Below are 16,755 nucleotides of genomic sequence, written 5' to 3' on the forward strand. Positions count from 1 at the left end.
TAGTTATAGTAGTAGTAGTAGTAGTAGTAGTAGTAGTAGTAGTTATAGTAGTAGTAGGAGTAGTAGTAGTAGTAGTAGTAGTAGTAGTAGTAGTAGTAGTAGTTATAGTAGTAGTAGTAGTTAGTAGTAGTAGTAGTAGTAGTAGTAGTAGTAGTAGTAGTAGTAGTAGTAGTAATAGTAGTCGTAGTTATAGTAGTAGTAGTAGTAGTAGGAGTAGTAGTTATAGTAGTAGTAGTAGCAGTAGTAGTAGTAGTAGTTATAGTAGTAGTAGTAGTATTAGTAGTAGTAGTTAGTTATAGTAGTAGTAGTAGTAGTATGTAGTAGTAGTAGTAGTAGTAGTAGTAGTAGTAGTTATAGTAGTAGTAGTAGTAGTAGTAGTAGTAGTAGTAGTAGTATAGTAGTAGTTCAGTAGTAGTAGTAGTAGTAGTAGTAGTAGTAGTAGTAGTAGTAGTAGTAGTAGTAGTAGTTATAGTAGTAGTAGTAGTTATAGTAGTAGTAGTAGTAGTAGTAGTAGTAGTAGTAGTAGTAGTAGTAGTAGTAGTAGTAGTTATGTAGTAGTAGTAGTAGGAGGAGGAGGAGTAGTAGTAGTAGTAGTAGTAGTAGTAGTAGTAGTAGTAGTAGTAGTAGTAGTAGTAGTAGTAGTAGTAGTAGTAATAGCAGCAGCAGCAGCAGCATCAGTAGCATCAGCAACCGTCCTCAGCATATGTAGTCATTGCAGCACCAGCTGTACCAGTTGGGATCTTGGAGAAGAAAAAAAAATTACATGTAGTTTTAAAAAATCGCATCAAAATAACATCTCCTTTACTGCTGTCTCAGCAGATCGAAATCTGTTTCTAACTCCATACGCCCCTTGGGATACTCCATTCTGAAAATATCCGTTGAATTGATTGTCTTATTGGCTTGCCTTATTTCCCCCCTATTCTTAAAACTTTCTTCCATCGTAAAATCATCTTGAATCTTGCCCTGTCTTTTTCTTTGTCCTCTGAAATTCGAATTTCCTGTCTAGGCTTGGTATAACGTCGAAGATCCCAAGATAACTAGAAGGAGGAGAAAAAAGATGAATCAATCGACTCTTTTCAGTTTTTAAAAAACCGGAAATGGATTCTAGCTTTGTGCTCTATTTAATTTTGTTCCGCCTCCATATTTTCTTGAGAGAGTATTGGTGTATGTGTGGGTCTTGTGTGGTTATTGGGTGGAGGCGGGGGGGGGGGGGGAAGAATAAAAGAGATTAGAGAGAGAGAGAGAGAGAGAGAGAGAGAGAGAGAGAGAGAGAGAGAGAGAGAGAGAGAGAGAGAGAGAGAGAGAGAGAGAGAGGGGTGTTTGGATTTAGTCAAGAAGACGTGACTTGCTAAGTACCAAAGGGAATTATTCGCTGGATTCGCGGGATTTGCGGACCTTAAAAATCATGGGGTTTGGGGATTTCTTTGTAAATGTCTTATTTACAAAATGTGCTTTTCTTTACTTCTAAGAATAAATTAACTGTAGGGTGTAATGTATAGTGTTAAAAAAATTTATTTAAAGTAAATATACGCATATATCAAGCAATTTACCTTGCTTAATGGCGCTTTACTACAGAATTCTTACTAAGGTCTAATAAGAGAAATTGTACGAGTACATACTAATAATTACGAAAATGAAAACATTATAAAACACATACAAGATCATACTATCGATATATATGATTCGGTAGTTTGTGATATTCTAGGTATTAGAAGCTTGTTTGGGTTAGCAGTTGTGGAGGCCACATCCAGGAGGGATAAGCGATGATGATTTTGATGATGATGATGATGATGATGTTGATGATGATGATGATGATGATGATGATGATGATGATGATGATGATGATGATGATGATTAGAACTCTGTTCTTTCTATAAGTGGTTACTGAGTTCAACAGAGTCAGATGATTTTTCAGAAAAGTAGATTTTATTTTTTTCTTATTGGAAAATGAGTTAGAAGACTTAAGTGTAGACAATAAACAGTGATCAAAAAGTATCACGAAGACATTATCTAATACATGCCAACTTTTATTCAAAAACTCTCCTCTGTCTGGACATCCAATTAAGATATTTCAAAATGGGATCAACTCACTCAATCCTAAAGATTTTTGCTACTTTTCAAAATTGGAAAAAATGTATTAGAAATGAGCATGTGCATAGATAGTTTTATTCAATTATTATTAACTTGTAAAAACTAAAAACATTAGCTTTGATACTACGCCTATGATTTGTCTCAGAATAATGTAATAAATAGGCATGGTGTAAAAGTAACCCCGGGTAAACTACGGATATAGTCGGTGTTAGGGTTGAGCGAGTTAACCTCTTAACTGCCGTACTCTGGAAAAAAATGGGATCTAAAAATTTGGCCAGAAAACTCGTCCTTCAAATATCAATGGATTTAAATTACCCTCATCTTGGAATAAACTCTCAAACCTTGGTTTTGCCAAGATGAGGATAATTTAAATTGATCGATAGAGCCGTGTATTTCTTACAATTCAAATATTTTATTTTCCCCCTTTTTCCTCTATTTCAGATTGTTGATGGTCGAACTGATTTTGGCGGACGTGTCGGAATTGCAAGATGACGATACAAATGGTGTTAGTGGTGATAAAGACAGTAACGGCAACTCCAATTCGACATCACCACCGTCGTCGTCTCCACAGTCATCGCTACCGATCTGCCCCGCCAACATATATTTCCTGGCTGGACACATGAAGCAACAGTGCAACGATTTGTTGAAGCTGAAGACCCCCGAATCTGCTGACAATGAGGTACATAGTAGTTCAGTCACATGTCGTATTCTTACTGACTTAGGGCTAATCAACCAATATAGCCACGCCCCATGCTCTAGGCGAAACGACAAAACCGAATCAAGGGATTATATACAGCTGAAAATCTTCTTAACTTGGCTGGATTATCCTAGTGTTGAAAGGTTAAGGGCTAACCCACACCGGAGACTTACTCCGACGACCCGGAACTGCCGTCCTCTGCCGTCTCCGGATAAAGACGTCGGGCACGTACAAAATAATAAGAATAAAGAGAAGAGCCGCTAGACCTACCTATAACAAGCACCCGACGTCCTCTGCCGTTTTTTTTTTCTTCTCGAGCTTAGTATGGGTAGGTCTAGCGGCTCTTCTTTTTTTTCTTTTCCTTAGTATTCTGTCCGTGCCCGACGTCTTTATCCGGAAGACGGCAAAGGACGGCAGTGTCAGGTCGTCGAAGTCGGTCTCCGGTGTGGGTTAGCCCTTACTCGTACTTTGGTCTTTCGGTCCTCCAGGAGCCCAGGCCATCAACGACACTTCTCCATTGGATAATGTTTTTGGGCCGCCATCTCCACTTTCTCCCATGTTGTCCCGTTCTCCTTCAATTGAGCCTCGCTTTGTGTGGCGCCTCCAGCTGCTACTTATGTGTCTCAAAATGGCATTATGTCGGGGGTGAACCCGATGCCTATAATTGAAGTTTTAGCCCTAATTTATAAATTTTTAGTTAAAAGAAATGCCTTCATTGAGGAGAGTTATCATTGTCTTTAAACTCTAAAAGAGCTTATTATTTATATAATTTACTCATTCTGATCATATTGACTTTAAAGAATTACACATTCTTTATCCTTGAATTACCTTTTCAGATATTTATCCTACACCAGTGCTTGCTCTCTAATTTGTCATTAAATAAACGTACAATTTTGACATATATTTATTTACAATGTTTATGAAAAAAAAGGAAAAATATCGTAAAAATAGGTGTAAGAAATTGACCTAAGGGGCCTGTCCTTTTAAAATCATCACTTATTTCTCAAAAAAAAAAATGTTTCCAGCGTTTTGACGAAGACAGCACAGCCACTTTTGATATTAAACGTCACCGGTCGCTTCAATACTTAGGATGATTAGGACGGTGAAAGATTCAATTTACAGCCAATACCATTATTTAGACTTGGCTTAACTCTCTCCTCACCAGCCATTTTCAGACTTTCCTCAAAATTTCACCCCCCCCCCTCCACGCAACACAAAAATACGTGACCCATCGTATCAAAACGGTATTGTGTCGGGATGAACCAGGTGTTAAAAACCCAAAATTAATGCTAAATTGGTCAAAAATATGAATTATCGGTATTAGTTCCATGAAAAATCATATTTATTCTCCTCAATAAAACTTATAAACTCAACCCAAGTCTGATATTTCTGGCTATACATTCAATTTTTCAGCATATTAATCATCCCGGCATAATACCGTTTTGAGACGAGGGGCCACATATAATTTTCTTACTCATCCAGAACAGCAACAAGTATCGACATTCTATACATAATATTGTTCAGTAAAACGAGCTCTACAACACAGTGTCTTGCACCCAGGACCTTTCGATCCGAAAGCGAGTGTCATACTACAAGACCACATAGCCGCACACTGTACCAAAATGAATATTATAACAGGAACGACTTCGAAAAAACGATCAGATTATTAAAAACTACTACTACCACTACTATTACTACTACTACTAGCGATCTATACCAGCACATTTTCTATAAATTTTGTGATGTGCAAAAGAAATCAGAAAGATAAAATTATTTTGGTTTTATCGTATCGAATGTGACGGTTTTCCGATAGTTGGTAAGGAGAGGGTTACGTCTTAAGTTTGTTTGTTTTGTTTTTTTTGTTTTTTTTTTATTGTTTGTTTGTTTATTGAAGGAATTGCCAATTTCTTAAGAGCGAAACACTAAACATTTATAGATTTCTGATCATCTTGATTTTCAAGTTACTTTCTGACATTCTTAACTCACTCAACCCTAACACCGACTATATCCGTAGTTTACCCGGGTCACTTTTACCCTATGCCTATTTATTACATTTTTCTGAGACAAATTACAGGCGTAGTATCAAAGCTCATGTTTTTAATGTATGCATGTTAATGATAGTTGAATAATGTACATGCTCATTTTTAATACATTTTTTTTCCAATTTTGAAAAGTAGCAAAAATCTCTAGGATTGAGTGAGTTAACACTCCGATATAATTTCCTTTCGATGCGATGAGTCAGGATTAACCTACGGTTTTTAAGTTCTCAACCTCAGTTTGTATGTCCTGTTACGACTATAAATTTTGTCAGATTTACTATTACGAAGGCTCAACAAAAATCATTACCAACACCCACCCAAACACACACACACACACACACACACATACTTGAGCTTTAAACTTGAGCTTTTTATATAGCGCAATATCCACTAAACGTCCTCAAAGCGCTTTACAAGGGGTCCCTGGCCAACAGCAACACATAACATTTAGGACGAGACATGACGCCTGTCAGGCGATCTTACAAATTTCTGGGACAGAGACAACGCCGTTAACGGCCAGGTACTCATTTTACAACTGAGTACGGTGAGAGAATGTGAGTAAAGAGCCTTCTCCAAGGACTCAACTATGCGCCGAGCGAGGCTCGAACCCAGGACCTTCCGATCCGAAAGCGAGTGTCATACCACTAGACCACATAGCCGCACATACACATACACAAAGAGTTTGACTTTTTCTCAGTGGTTGTCCATGACCAGTAAACTACTACGAACTCACTCCAAAGCAATAAGATTCAATAGTCTGATGTCACTTCCGCCCAGTAACCAGCAGCTTGGTTCTAAACAAAGAAAGTCCTTACTTTTTATTCTTCATGCTGGCCAGAACTTTTTCACATGTCATGCGATCAGAATGTATAAAAGTCAAAACATGATCAGATTTATAATGTTTTTTCTCCTCTGGATACACTTTTATGCTCGTCGGAGAAGTATTTTATAAGAGCGTCCGCCATTTTACCGATAGTTTAGAACCAGTTGCTAAGTCACTATGAGTCGTTACGAGGGAAGTGACGTCACGACTGTTGAAGCCTATTGACACCTCAATAGGATTCCATAGTCGTAACGTCACTTCCTTCCTAATGACGCATGGTAACTTAGTAACACTGGCTCTAAACTATCGGAACAATGGCGGACGCCCGTATGAAATATTTCTCCGGCGAGCATAAAAACGTTTCCAGAGGAAAAAAACACACATACATTTGATCATGTTTTGACTTTTACACATTCTGATCAAAAGGCATATGAAAAGGGAATGAAAAGTTCTCGCCAGCATGAAGAATAAAAAGTAATGATTTTCTTTGTTTAGAACCAAGATGGCCGCCGTTGCCGGGCGGCGTGACATCAGACTACTGAATCCAATTACGAAATAATAAAAAAAAATTTACAAAATTACTTTATCTAATCCTTTAATATTGTACCTAGCATTGCACAAAGTTGTTTGTTGATCCGTGAGTCCCACTTATTATGGAGGAACTCATATCCAGTGGTTTTCTTTGTATTTCATCGTCAGATGGCGTTGGTGATCGTGAAAGAGTTGGAGATTCTAGGTCTTGCAGCCTCTCACACGGGCATCTGGATACAATTTTATGCTCGTTGGAGAAGTATTTCATAAGGACGTCCGCCAGTGTTCCGATAGTTTAGAACCAGTTACTAAGTCACTATGAGTCATTACGAGGGAAGTGACGTCACACTGTTGAAGTCTATTGACACCTCAATTACGAAATAATATTTTTTTTTTTACAAAAGTACTTTATCTAATCCTTTAATATTGTACCTAGCATTGCACAAAGTTGTTTGTTGATCCGTGAGTCCCACTTATTATGGAGGAACTCATATCCGGTGGTTTTCTTTGTATTTTATCGTCAGATGGCGTTGGTGATCGTGAAAGAGTTGGAGATTCTAGGCCTTGCAGCCTCTCACACGGGCAAGTACCCCGAGTTGAAAGAAGACACTGAGCTCCTGTCTACGGCAGTCAGTAAGTTTGTGGTGGAGCTTTTATTTTTAGCAGAAATGATGTTCATCATCATGGTCATTATCATCATCATGGTCATCATCATCATCATCATCATCATCATCATCATCATCATCATCATCATCATCATCATCATTATTATTATTATTATTATTATTATTATTATTATTATTATTATTATTATTATTATTATTATTATTATTATTATTATTATTGTTATTGTTGTAATAGTTGTTTTATATGCAACATGTAGTACACATTTAGTAGAGTACGTATACGAAGTTTATTTCAGACATAGCTTTGTTACCAGTAATTGTTGTTTTTAACAGCCACATTTATCATAGCTGTTTACTATGCCTATTATTATGCCAAATAATTATCAACCAACATTATAATAATATCATCAAGAGAAACTTTTTCCTGTCCCGTCCATCTCTCTCAAGATTTACTCACCAACATTCACAACATCGGCAAATCCGGCAACAACGCATTCACCAAGGTGGAGAAAGCGTCCCGAGCCGACAACATCAGCCCACACCATCCCGTGTACGGACTGAAGAAGGACTTGATCCGCCTCATCGCCAATATGGCCTACAGACATCGCAAGAACCAGGATTTGGTAAGTTCTAAGTTACCGTCAACTGGGGTGACTTTGCCTCTCAGTGTGACTTTGCCTCTCAGTGTGACTTTGCCTCTCAGTGTGAGACTTTGCCTCTCAGTGTGACTTTGCCTCTCGGTGTGACTTTGCCTCTCAGTGTGACTTTGCCTCTCAGTGTGACTTTGCCTCTCAGTGTGACTTTGCCTCTCGGTGTGACTTTGCCTCTCGGTGTGACTTTGCCTCTCAGTGTGACTTTGCCTCTCAGTGTGACTTTGCCTCTCAGTGTGACTTTGCCTCTCAGTGTGACTTTGCCTCTCAGTGTGACTTTGCCTCTCAGTGTGACTTTGCCTCTCAGTGTGACTTTGCCTCTCAGTGTGACTTTGCCTCTCAGTGTGACTTTGCCTCTCAGTGTGACTTTGCCTCTCAGTGTGAGACTTTGCCTCTCAGTGTGACTTTGCCTCTCGGTGTGACTTTGCCTCTCAGTGTGACTTTGCCTCTCAGTGTGACTTTGCCTCTACCGATTTGGAGCATTTTGAGTATTCTCAGGCTTGCTGTTGTTTTTTCCTTCATTAGGGGACTTGAGTTTTCATCAAAAGAAATATCTGATACAAATCTAAATGTAATCTAATTTGTCTAAATATACAGAGGCAGAGTCAGCCCTTAAGGCAAAGTGACCCCAGTTGACGGTATGTAAAAAAAAAAGAGTTGAGCTTTTATATAGAGCAATATCCACTAAACGTGCTCAAAGCGCTTTAAAAAGGGTCTCTGACAAACAGCAACACGAAACATAAAGAACGAGACACGACGCCTGTTAGGCGATAACACAATTTTTCCGACAGAGACAACGCTGTTAACGGCCTACAGACATCGCAAGAACCAGGATTTGGTACGTCCTAAGTAATGTAAAAAAAAAAAAAAGAAAGAAAAGGGTTGAGCTCTTATATAGAAGGCCGCGAAGAACATGGAGAAGAATTAAAGAAGCTGATATACAGAGAAGTGGTAAGACCTGGAATGAGATAAAAAAGTTAGCTCGGGATAGAGAAGGATGGAAACTGTTTGTCTGTGGCCTATACCCTCCTGACCCAGGGTGAAAAAGGCAAATGATGATGATGATGAATATCCACTAAACGTGCTCAAAGCGCTTTACAAAGGGTCTCTGACCTGACCAACAGCAACACGAAACATAAAGAACGAGACACGACGCCTGTTAGGCGATAACACAATTTTTTCCAACAGAGACAGCGCTGTTAACGGCCAGGTACTCATTTTACACCTGAGTACGGTGAGAGAATGTGAGTAAAGAGTCTTCTCCAAGGACTCAACTATGCACCGAGCGAAGCTCGAACCCAGGACCTTTCGATCCGAAAGCGAGTGTCATATCACTAGACCACATAGCCGCACACTGTACCAAAATGAATATTATAACAGTAATGACTTCGAAAACGATGAGATTATTAAAAACGGAACGTTTTAGAATCAAAACCCTTCCTTATTCAGCCAATCTGAATTTTGTGTGTCATCTGAAGCTGTTATATTGAATTTTGTGTGCATTGCTCTTTAAAGTCCATAGCCTCTAGTAGCTTAGTCGTATACCCTTTGGTACGTTTTATGATGAATCAAGGGTTTTGGTAATCCGATGTATATTTTCTATTATTTTGTCGTATCATCGTCATTGTTAAAACATCTCCCCCATCTTTCTATCATCTCTCTCTCTCTCTCTCTCTCTCTCTCTATCTATCTCTATATCTATCTCTATCTATCTCTCTCTCTCTATCTCTCTCTTTCTTTCTCTCATGACTATCCTTTTCACCATCTATTATCCTTTTCTTCCTTTATGTTATAACATTTGTATTGACCCCAAAACAACGTCAAGTCAAACGAGTTTTACAGACTTGGTTACACAGAATGAGAAGCCTAAGTATTTGTATTTTCACATGAATTTATAGGGGGGAAAACATATTACTGTAAAAGTTCCCTCATTGAAAATGTGTTATAGTATTACATATAATCAACCACTCGTCTGTCTTTACAAGTGTTTTATGTAACGATCACGGACTAATATTTTGTATATACTTATAGGGAATGAGATTAGCGGAAGAGTAGTGTCCCTTGATTGGAAGTCACGAGCGGCAAATGTTATTAGAGAGAGAACGTCATGTTGGTTGTGCGGCATGGGACACTTCACCGAAAGCGAGGACGAGAGAGACGCATGCACAAAACCATTTTGACGTTCTCTCTGTAAGGTGACGTCCAATCAAGGGACGCTACTCTTCCGCTAATCTCATTCCCTATTATTTATTACCCTTTGCGTTAAACTGGTACTATGTTACCTTGGACTCCAGATAGAAAATTGAGTTTAAAGTGGAAATGATCTGGAAATAAACATTTAAGATGATTTTTTTTTAAGTTAAAGGAATGAAACTCACTCTCCTTAATATGGAGCTATGTGGTCTAGTGGTATGACACTCACTTTCGGATTGGAAGGTCGAAGGTCCAGCGTTTGAGTCCCGCTCCGAGCGGCGTATAGTTTAGTTTATTCCATTGAAAAGGCTCTTTACTCACATTCTCAGATGTGAAATGAGTACCTCACTTTAACAGCATTGTCTCTGTACGAATAATAATAATTGTAACATCGCCTAAGAGGCTTCATGTCTCGTCCTAAATGAATGCTGCGCTGGCCAGAGATCCCATATAAAACGCTTGGAGCGTGTTAAGTGGTTATTGCACGATATAAATGCTAGAGGATTGGGTTTTTTTTTAATGACGTAATTTTCGGTAACCCAAATGTTGTAAATGCAGTGTGAAATTCAGTTTTCAGCATCACGTTCACGCCGACTTTATACCGTATAGAGAGGATGGGTCACATATTTATAAGATTGTATATGCATGATCATGAGCTAATACATTGAATAGATATATATATATATATATATATATATATATATATATATATATATATATATATATATATATATATATATAAACATTTCAAGTATAATTATTATTGTTTAACTTCTAGAGTACTGTTTCATGTCACTAGGACAATCTACTGGAAGTGTGTGTATTCGTTATTGTTGTTTATGATTGTGTGTTGTTTTATAGGACAATCTACGGGAAGTGTGTGTAATCGTTATTGTTGTTTATGATTGTGGGTTGTTTTATAGGACAATCTACGGAAAGTGTGTGTAATCGTTATTGTTGTTTATGATTGTGTGTTGTTTTATAGGACAATCTACGGGAAGTGTGTGTGATCGTTATTGTTGTTTATGATTGTGTGTTGTTTTATAGGACAATCTACGGGAAGTGTGTGTGATCGTTATTGTTGTTTATGATTGTGTGTTGTTTTATAGGACAATCTACGGGAAGTGTGTGTAATCGTTATTGTTGTTTATGATTGTGGGTTGTTTTATAGGACAATCTACGGGAAGTGTGTGTAATCGTTATTGTTGTTTATGATTGTGTGTTGTTTTATAGGACAATCTACGGGAAGTGCGTGTGATCGTTATTGTTGTTTATGATTGTGGGTTGTTTTATAGGACAATCTACGGGAAGTGTGTGTAATCGTTATTGTTGTTTATGATTGTGTGTTGTTTTATAGGACAATCTACGGAAGTGTGTGTAATCGTTATTGTTGTTTATGATTGTGTGTTGTTTTATAGGACAATCTACGGGAAGTGTGTGTAATTGTTATTGTTGTTTAGGATTGTGGGTTGTTTTATAGGACAATCTACGGGAAGTGTGTGTAATTGTTATTGTTGTTTATGATTGTGTGTTGTTTTATAGGACAATCTACGGGAAGTGTGTGTAATCGTTATTGTTGTTTATGATTGTGTGTTGTTTTATAGGACAATCTACGGGAAGTGTGTGTAATTGTTATTGTTGTTTAGGATTGTGGGTTGTTTTATAGGACAATCTACGGGAAGTGTGTGTGATCGTTATTGTTGTTTATGATTGTGTGTTGTTTCATACATATATTTGTATTCTATTTGTAACAGGTTCGAAGCCTTGATGGTATCCCACTATTGCTTGATCTGACTATGATCGACTGCCATAATCCCTGTATCCTTTTGTATGATGTGGTTATTGTCATCATCATCATCATCATCATCATCATCATCATCATCATCATCATCATCATCATCATCATCATCATTGTTAAGATTATGATTATTGATATTATTATGATTATGATTATTGATGTGTTGTTATTACTATGTTATTCTTATTATTATTATTATTATTATTATTATTATTATTATTAATTATTATTATTATTATTATTATTATTATTATTATTATTATTATTATTATTATTATTATTATTATTATTATTATTATTATTATTATTTTATTATTATTATTATTATTATTATTATTATTATTATTATATTATTATTATTATTATTATTATTATTATCATTATTATTACTATTACTATTATTATTATTATTATTATTATTATTATTATATTATTATTATTATTATTATTATTATTGTTATTATTATTATTATATTATTATTATTATTATTATTATTATTATTATTATTATTATTATTATTATTATTATTATTATTATTATTATTATTATTATTATTAGACACTCATTGATGGCTTGTTGGGAAGATAATTTATTGCAAACTCAAGAATGATATTTTACACTCTAAGGAATCTCTAACATGGCATATAGTATAGAAATATACATATTTTCAGACCAGGCGTACTTTAACATAACGTTAAAGCACTTGTGTAGTTAATTAACGATAAGAATATAACGTATTCATAAAATATTATAAACTATGGCCTTATTTAAACTTATATGATAATATATGATGTAATTCAATGTATTATTCGCGCTGATACAAAATTGGTATTAAAATCGCCAAGGGCAATAACTCCATAAATAATGCACCATATCACAACCGTTGATTTCACTATTATCTTTGACCACTAAGCATGAAGTCATGTACATATAATATACAATTTAGAACTGAAGACTTCAATTGTTCTAGAATCCTTTAATGGATCTGAACACACCATCTAGTTCAATCTTTCAAAAAACATTTTGCCTTGATAATGACAGAATGATTTTGTATTTTACTCTTTCTTCATGTTGCGTAAGCTCAATTGACAGATCACTCGCATTTCATGTAAAACAGTGCAGTCAAGATTTGATCTAGCCCTTTTGCCTCCCAGCAGTGACTGGGTAGTTGTCCCATCCAAATGATAGCACTGGGCGGGGTTCTGGGCAGGAGTGGGCAGGGAGGTACATACTGTGTCTTCTACCCCCCCCCCCCCCCCCCCCCCCCCCCCATGTCTGTTTTCCAACATGCTTTCTGTCTTTGTCTTGGAATGAGATTACTTGGTTTTGTCCTGGCCCTGGCCGGAAACAGTCGAATGTATAGTTAGTTTTGGGGGATGATATTTTTTTCTTTGTAAAACATCTCTCTGTTATGCACTGTATTATATTTTGTTTTATGTATTATATATGATTTGTAAACATTTGAGTGTATTCCTCTTAGTAGGAACCTGTGCTTTTGTCTGGATGAGACTTTTAGGTGATCTCAAACTAAGTGCACTAATAGTGTGCTCTTGGAATCCACATCTGTTCCCTATTTGAACAATTCCCCATTGTCTTACCTTTTCTTGGATGCTTTAATTGTAATTCTAGAACTTTTTACTATCCCATTTTCTTCCTTTTTACTGGCGCTGATATGACCTTAATGTGTTGCAAGCGCCATAAAACCCTTAAAAACAAACAAAACAGTGCAGTCAAGATTTGTTCTAGCCCTTCTGCCTCCCAGCATTGACTGGGTAGTTGTCCTATCCAAATGGTAGCAAGCAATTGCTTTTGTTCAACACTATAGAAACTGGGAAAAAATTCCATGGGCCTTATCCGTGTGACTTTTAAACTCATTAATCATTATTTATATAAAATCGAAATGCTGATCGTTGCATTCCTTGACTCTATGTTATAGACATCACTCAATGGGTGGTTCTGGCCATTCGGAATCTTCTAGAGGACAATGTTGAAAACAGGCAGGCGATGACCGGAATGTCATTGCAAGGATTGGCTGGACACATTGGTGCGCTCAGGAAAATGGGGGTGGACACGGAACTACGCGGTGGAAAGATTGTGGTCAAACCTCTCAAGGATCAACAGCCACCAAAACAATGAAGACTGCTCATCATGTTGTGATGTTTTTTGTGTGTTATCCATGACTCAGCGACTCAATCTGGCATCATGTTGGGATGTACCATGTAGTTGTACCATCTATAATGAAAACTATACACGAATCTGATCAGAATAATTGGAAGTATATGCTATAGTATATAAATATATTTATACTAAATAGTTTCTCCCTAATAAAACTAATAATATTTTTGACCACAACTTTGATCTTCACAGCTAAATCACCCAGACATAATACCGTTTTGAGGCTGTGAGTTATATTTGAGCATCTTTAGAGAAGTATTCCACCCGTGGCCAAGTAAACAACCTCGCCAGTCTTGACTTAATTCTCTTCGCTCATTGTTGAACACAGGGCATCTACGTGTGTCTGACATCTACTTGTGCCCTTGGCTGTCTTTGTAACCTCCCAGTTGAGGCCTGCCATATTCATTTCTTCTAACAGCGGGCGCCTCCATGTCTGTTTTGGACGGCCCAACTTTTGTGTCCCTTGGGGGTTTCACTCAAGGGACTGGCTGGTGACATTGCTCTCTGGTCTTCTTAGTTTTTGACTGACACATCTCCTCCTCCTGAATTGGGTGTTGATGGTTTCTTGGTTTGACCTTTTCCATATTTCTATGTTGGAGATGTGGTCTTGCCATCTGATTTTCAAAATCCTGCGGAGGAATTTGTTTTTGAAGGTCTGAATTTTGTGAGTAACGGTGTTTGTGACTCTCCAGATTTCAGATCCATACATTAGAACAGGTTTATATCAGGTAGTCTAATTTAAGACAAATGAAATGCTTCTTACTTTCAATTCTAACAGATTTGGTTTATCTTTCGAAACAACTTTGTAAAATGTCTTCTCTCTCTCTTCAAGTACCAAGTCTGTGCCAGACATCGGTGATCATGGTACGCCATTCATCTCTCTGATCAGATAACCTCACAAAACTAATATTACTCTTCTCTTTCTTTGTCAACCAGCTACTCAAACTATTCAAATATGTTTTTCTTGGTCTACCTTTATTCTTTTTACCTTTTATCTTTCATGTCGATTTATGTGCCCTAAAATTGCATTTGTCTTTTTCTTATTGTACGAATTAGTAACCTTTTAGTTTCTGCTTGCTCTAATACTTCTCCATTAGTTTTTTAAAATCTGTCCATGAGATTCTTCACATCCTTCTAAGAAACCACATCGGCTGCCTCCAGTTTCTTTCTAATGTCTTCTATAATTGTCCAACTTTCACAGCCATATAATCATACTGACCAATACATGTCTTCTGTTTGTATTAGATGCTGACATGACCCAGTCTGGGGAGAAGTCGATTTTGGCTCCGAGTTGAAAATTTCCTAATCTCAATAATTACTTTGTATGTAGTTTGTTAGTGTTTATTAAACTAAACAATGTTTTAGACAAAGATAATATAGTTTCGACAAAACACACATCCTGTCAATATAATTTTGAAGGTGCAGAATACACCATGTACAGAAAGCATTACAGCTGCCTAGCCATCTGTTACAGAGCTTTGCTAGTATTGGCTAATCTGAATAGATTCAGTTGTAAATCCTCAATTGAAAGCTGCTTGATATTACATTCATACCGCTGTATAACTCGCTGTTTATTATGGCAACTGCTTTTTTGTTTTTAACACAACACGATCCCTTAGATCCTTTCCAGTATAAATTTAATACAGTAGAATCCCAAGAAAGCCAACACGCTGGACAAGAACAATTAATTGATTGACTTTCAGCAAGGATGATTTTATCCATTATCAATGGAACACACTAAGTAAGATAAAGAACAGAAAAAGTAAGGTCTGCAAGAGGTGTTGACTTAAGAATTCTTGAGTTTATGTGGATTCTACTGTAACGTAAATATGTAGTTGTTAAAACAAGACTTCAGAGTTACGAGTTTATTTTATGACGATCAGAGGTGGTTTTAACGGGAAGCACCAGAGAAAAATACATAAAGGAAAAGTAGCATTTATAGGATTTTAGCTGATATCAATTGTGGTCAGTGCCCACCTTTTCTGTCCTACGCAATAAAAAAAAATCAATAGTTAGAGACAAACTTTATGCTACTTACTGAAAAAAAAAAATTAAAGAAAAAATATTTCTTTTTTTTTTTTCAGTCATTGTTGCTAAGCACTCATCTCAGCGTTTTTATATCAGTAACTAATTAATAATAATAATAATAATACTGATAATAATAATAATAATAATAATAATAATAATAATAATAATAATAATAATAATAATAATAATAATAATAATAATAATGATGATGATGATAATAATAATAATACTGAAAACTTATATAGAGCTTATATACAATTAACACATGCTGCCTTACGTAAAATTGTATGCGTAGAAATGGTAATCTTCAATGTTAAGCTTCATTTAACAATAATATAAGACAAAACGATTATTTACGTATTTGATTTCATCTTTATCAAAACAAATGTTACATGTTTGAATCGATAAACAATTCTCATGACACAGTGAATAAGAGTGAAATTGAAGAATATAAAAATATAAATAAGATGTATTTTCACCCAAATGGAAAAGAGAGTTTAATGTGTTGAGCAAAAAAGGAATATCACAGCCTCAGTAAAAAAAAAAACAATTCTAAATTCTTTTTTTTCACCATCATGTTTTATTAATTTTGTTCATTAGTTTTCAAAGTCCACAGTTTCTGGCAGTTTTGTATTCATATTAACTATAGTTTAATGGATAATGATAACCGTACGATGTAACAGATGAAATATCTCACTAAAGAGTATTCATGTTAACTATAATTTAATGGAGAATGGTATGTATAACAGTGGGATGTAACAGGTGTTAATATCTCACTAAAGAGTATTCATATTAACTATAGTTTAATGGAGAATGATAACCGTACAATGTAACAGATGAAATATCTCACTAAAGAGTATTCATGTTAACTATAGTTTAATGGAGAATGGTATGTATAACAGTGGGATGTAACAGGTGTTAATATCTCACTAAAGAGTATTCATATTAACTATAGTTTAATGGAGAATGATAACCGTACAATGTAACAGATGAAATATCTCACTAAAGAGTATTCATATTAACTATAGTTTAATGGAGAATGATAACCGTACAATGTAACAGATGAAATATCTCACTAAAGAGTATTCATGTTAACTATAGTT

The 16,755-nt window shown here is 36.0% G+C and overlaps 1 protein-coding gene across 1 annotated transcript in view; it reads left to right on the top strand.

Moving 5' to 3' along the window:
- The window catches only part of LOC144974444 (ataxin-10-like), a 133,643-nt gene extending 118,104 nt beyond the window's left edge, over positions 1 to 15,539 (top strand). Inside the window, exons 5-9 of the mRNA XM_078917321.1 lie at positions 2,533 to 2,770; positions 6,706 to 6,814; positions 7,255 to 7,430; positions 11,405 to 11,468; positions 13,386 to 15,539. Of these exons, the coding sequence (XP_078773447.1) occupies positions 2,533 to 2,770; positions 6,706 to 6,814; positions 7,255 to 7,430; positions 11,405 to 11,468; positions 13,386 to 13,585 (787 nt within the window). The 3' untranslated portion in view covers positions 13,586 to 15,539. The remainder of the gene's footprint in view (positions 1 to 2,532; positions 2,771 to 6,705; positions 6,815 to 7,254; positions 7,431 to 11,404; positions 11,469 to 13,385) is intronic.
- Positions 15,540 to 16,755: the final 1,216 nt, after the last annotated feature.

The sequence above is a fragment of the Berghia stephanieae genome, chromosome 6 (assembly GCF_034508935.2).
Source record: "Berghia stephanieae isolate SIO BIC M18660-M18661 chromosome 6, UCSD_Bste_1.3, whole genome shotgun sequence".
Taxonomy (NCBI): Eukaryota; Metazoa; Mollusca; class Gastropoda; order Nudibranchia; family Aeolidiidae; genus Berghia; species Berghia stephanieae.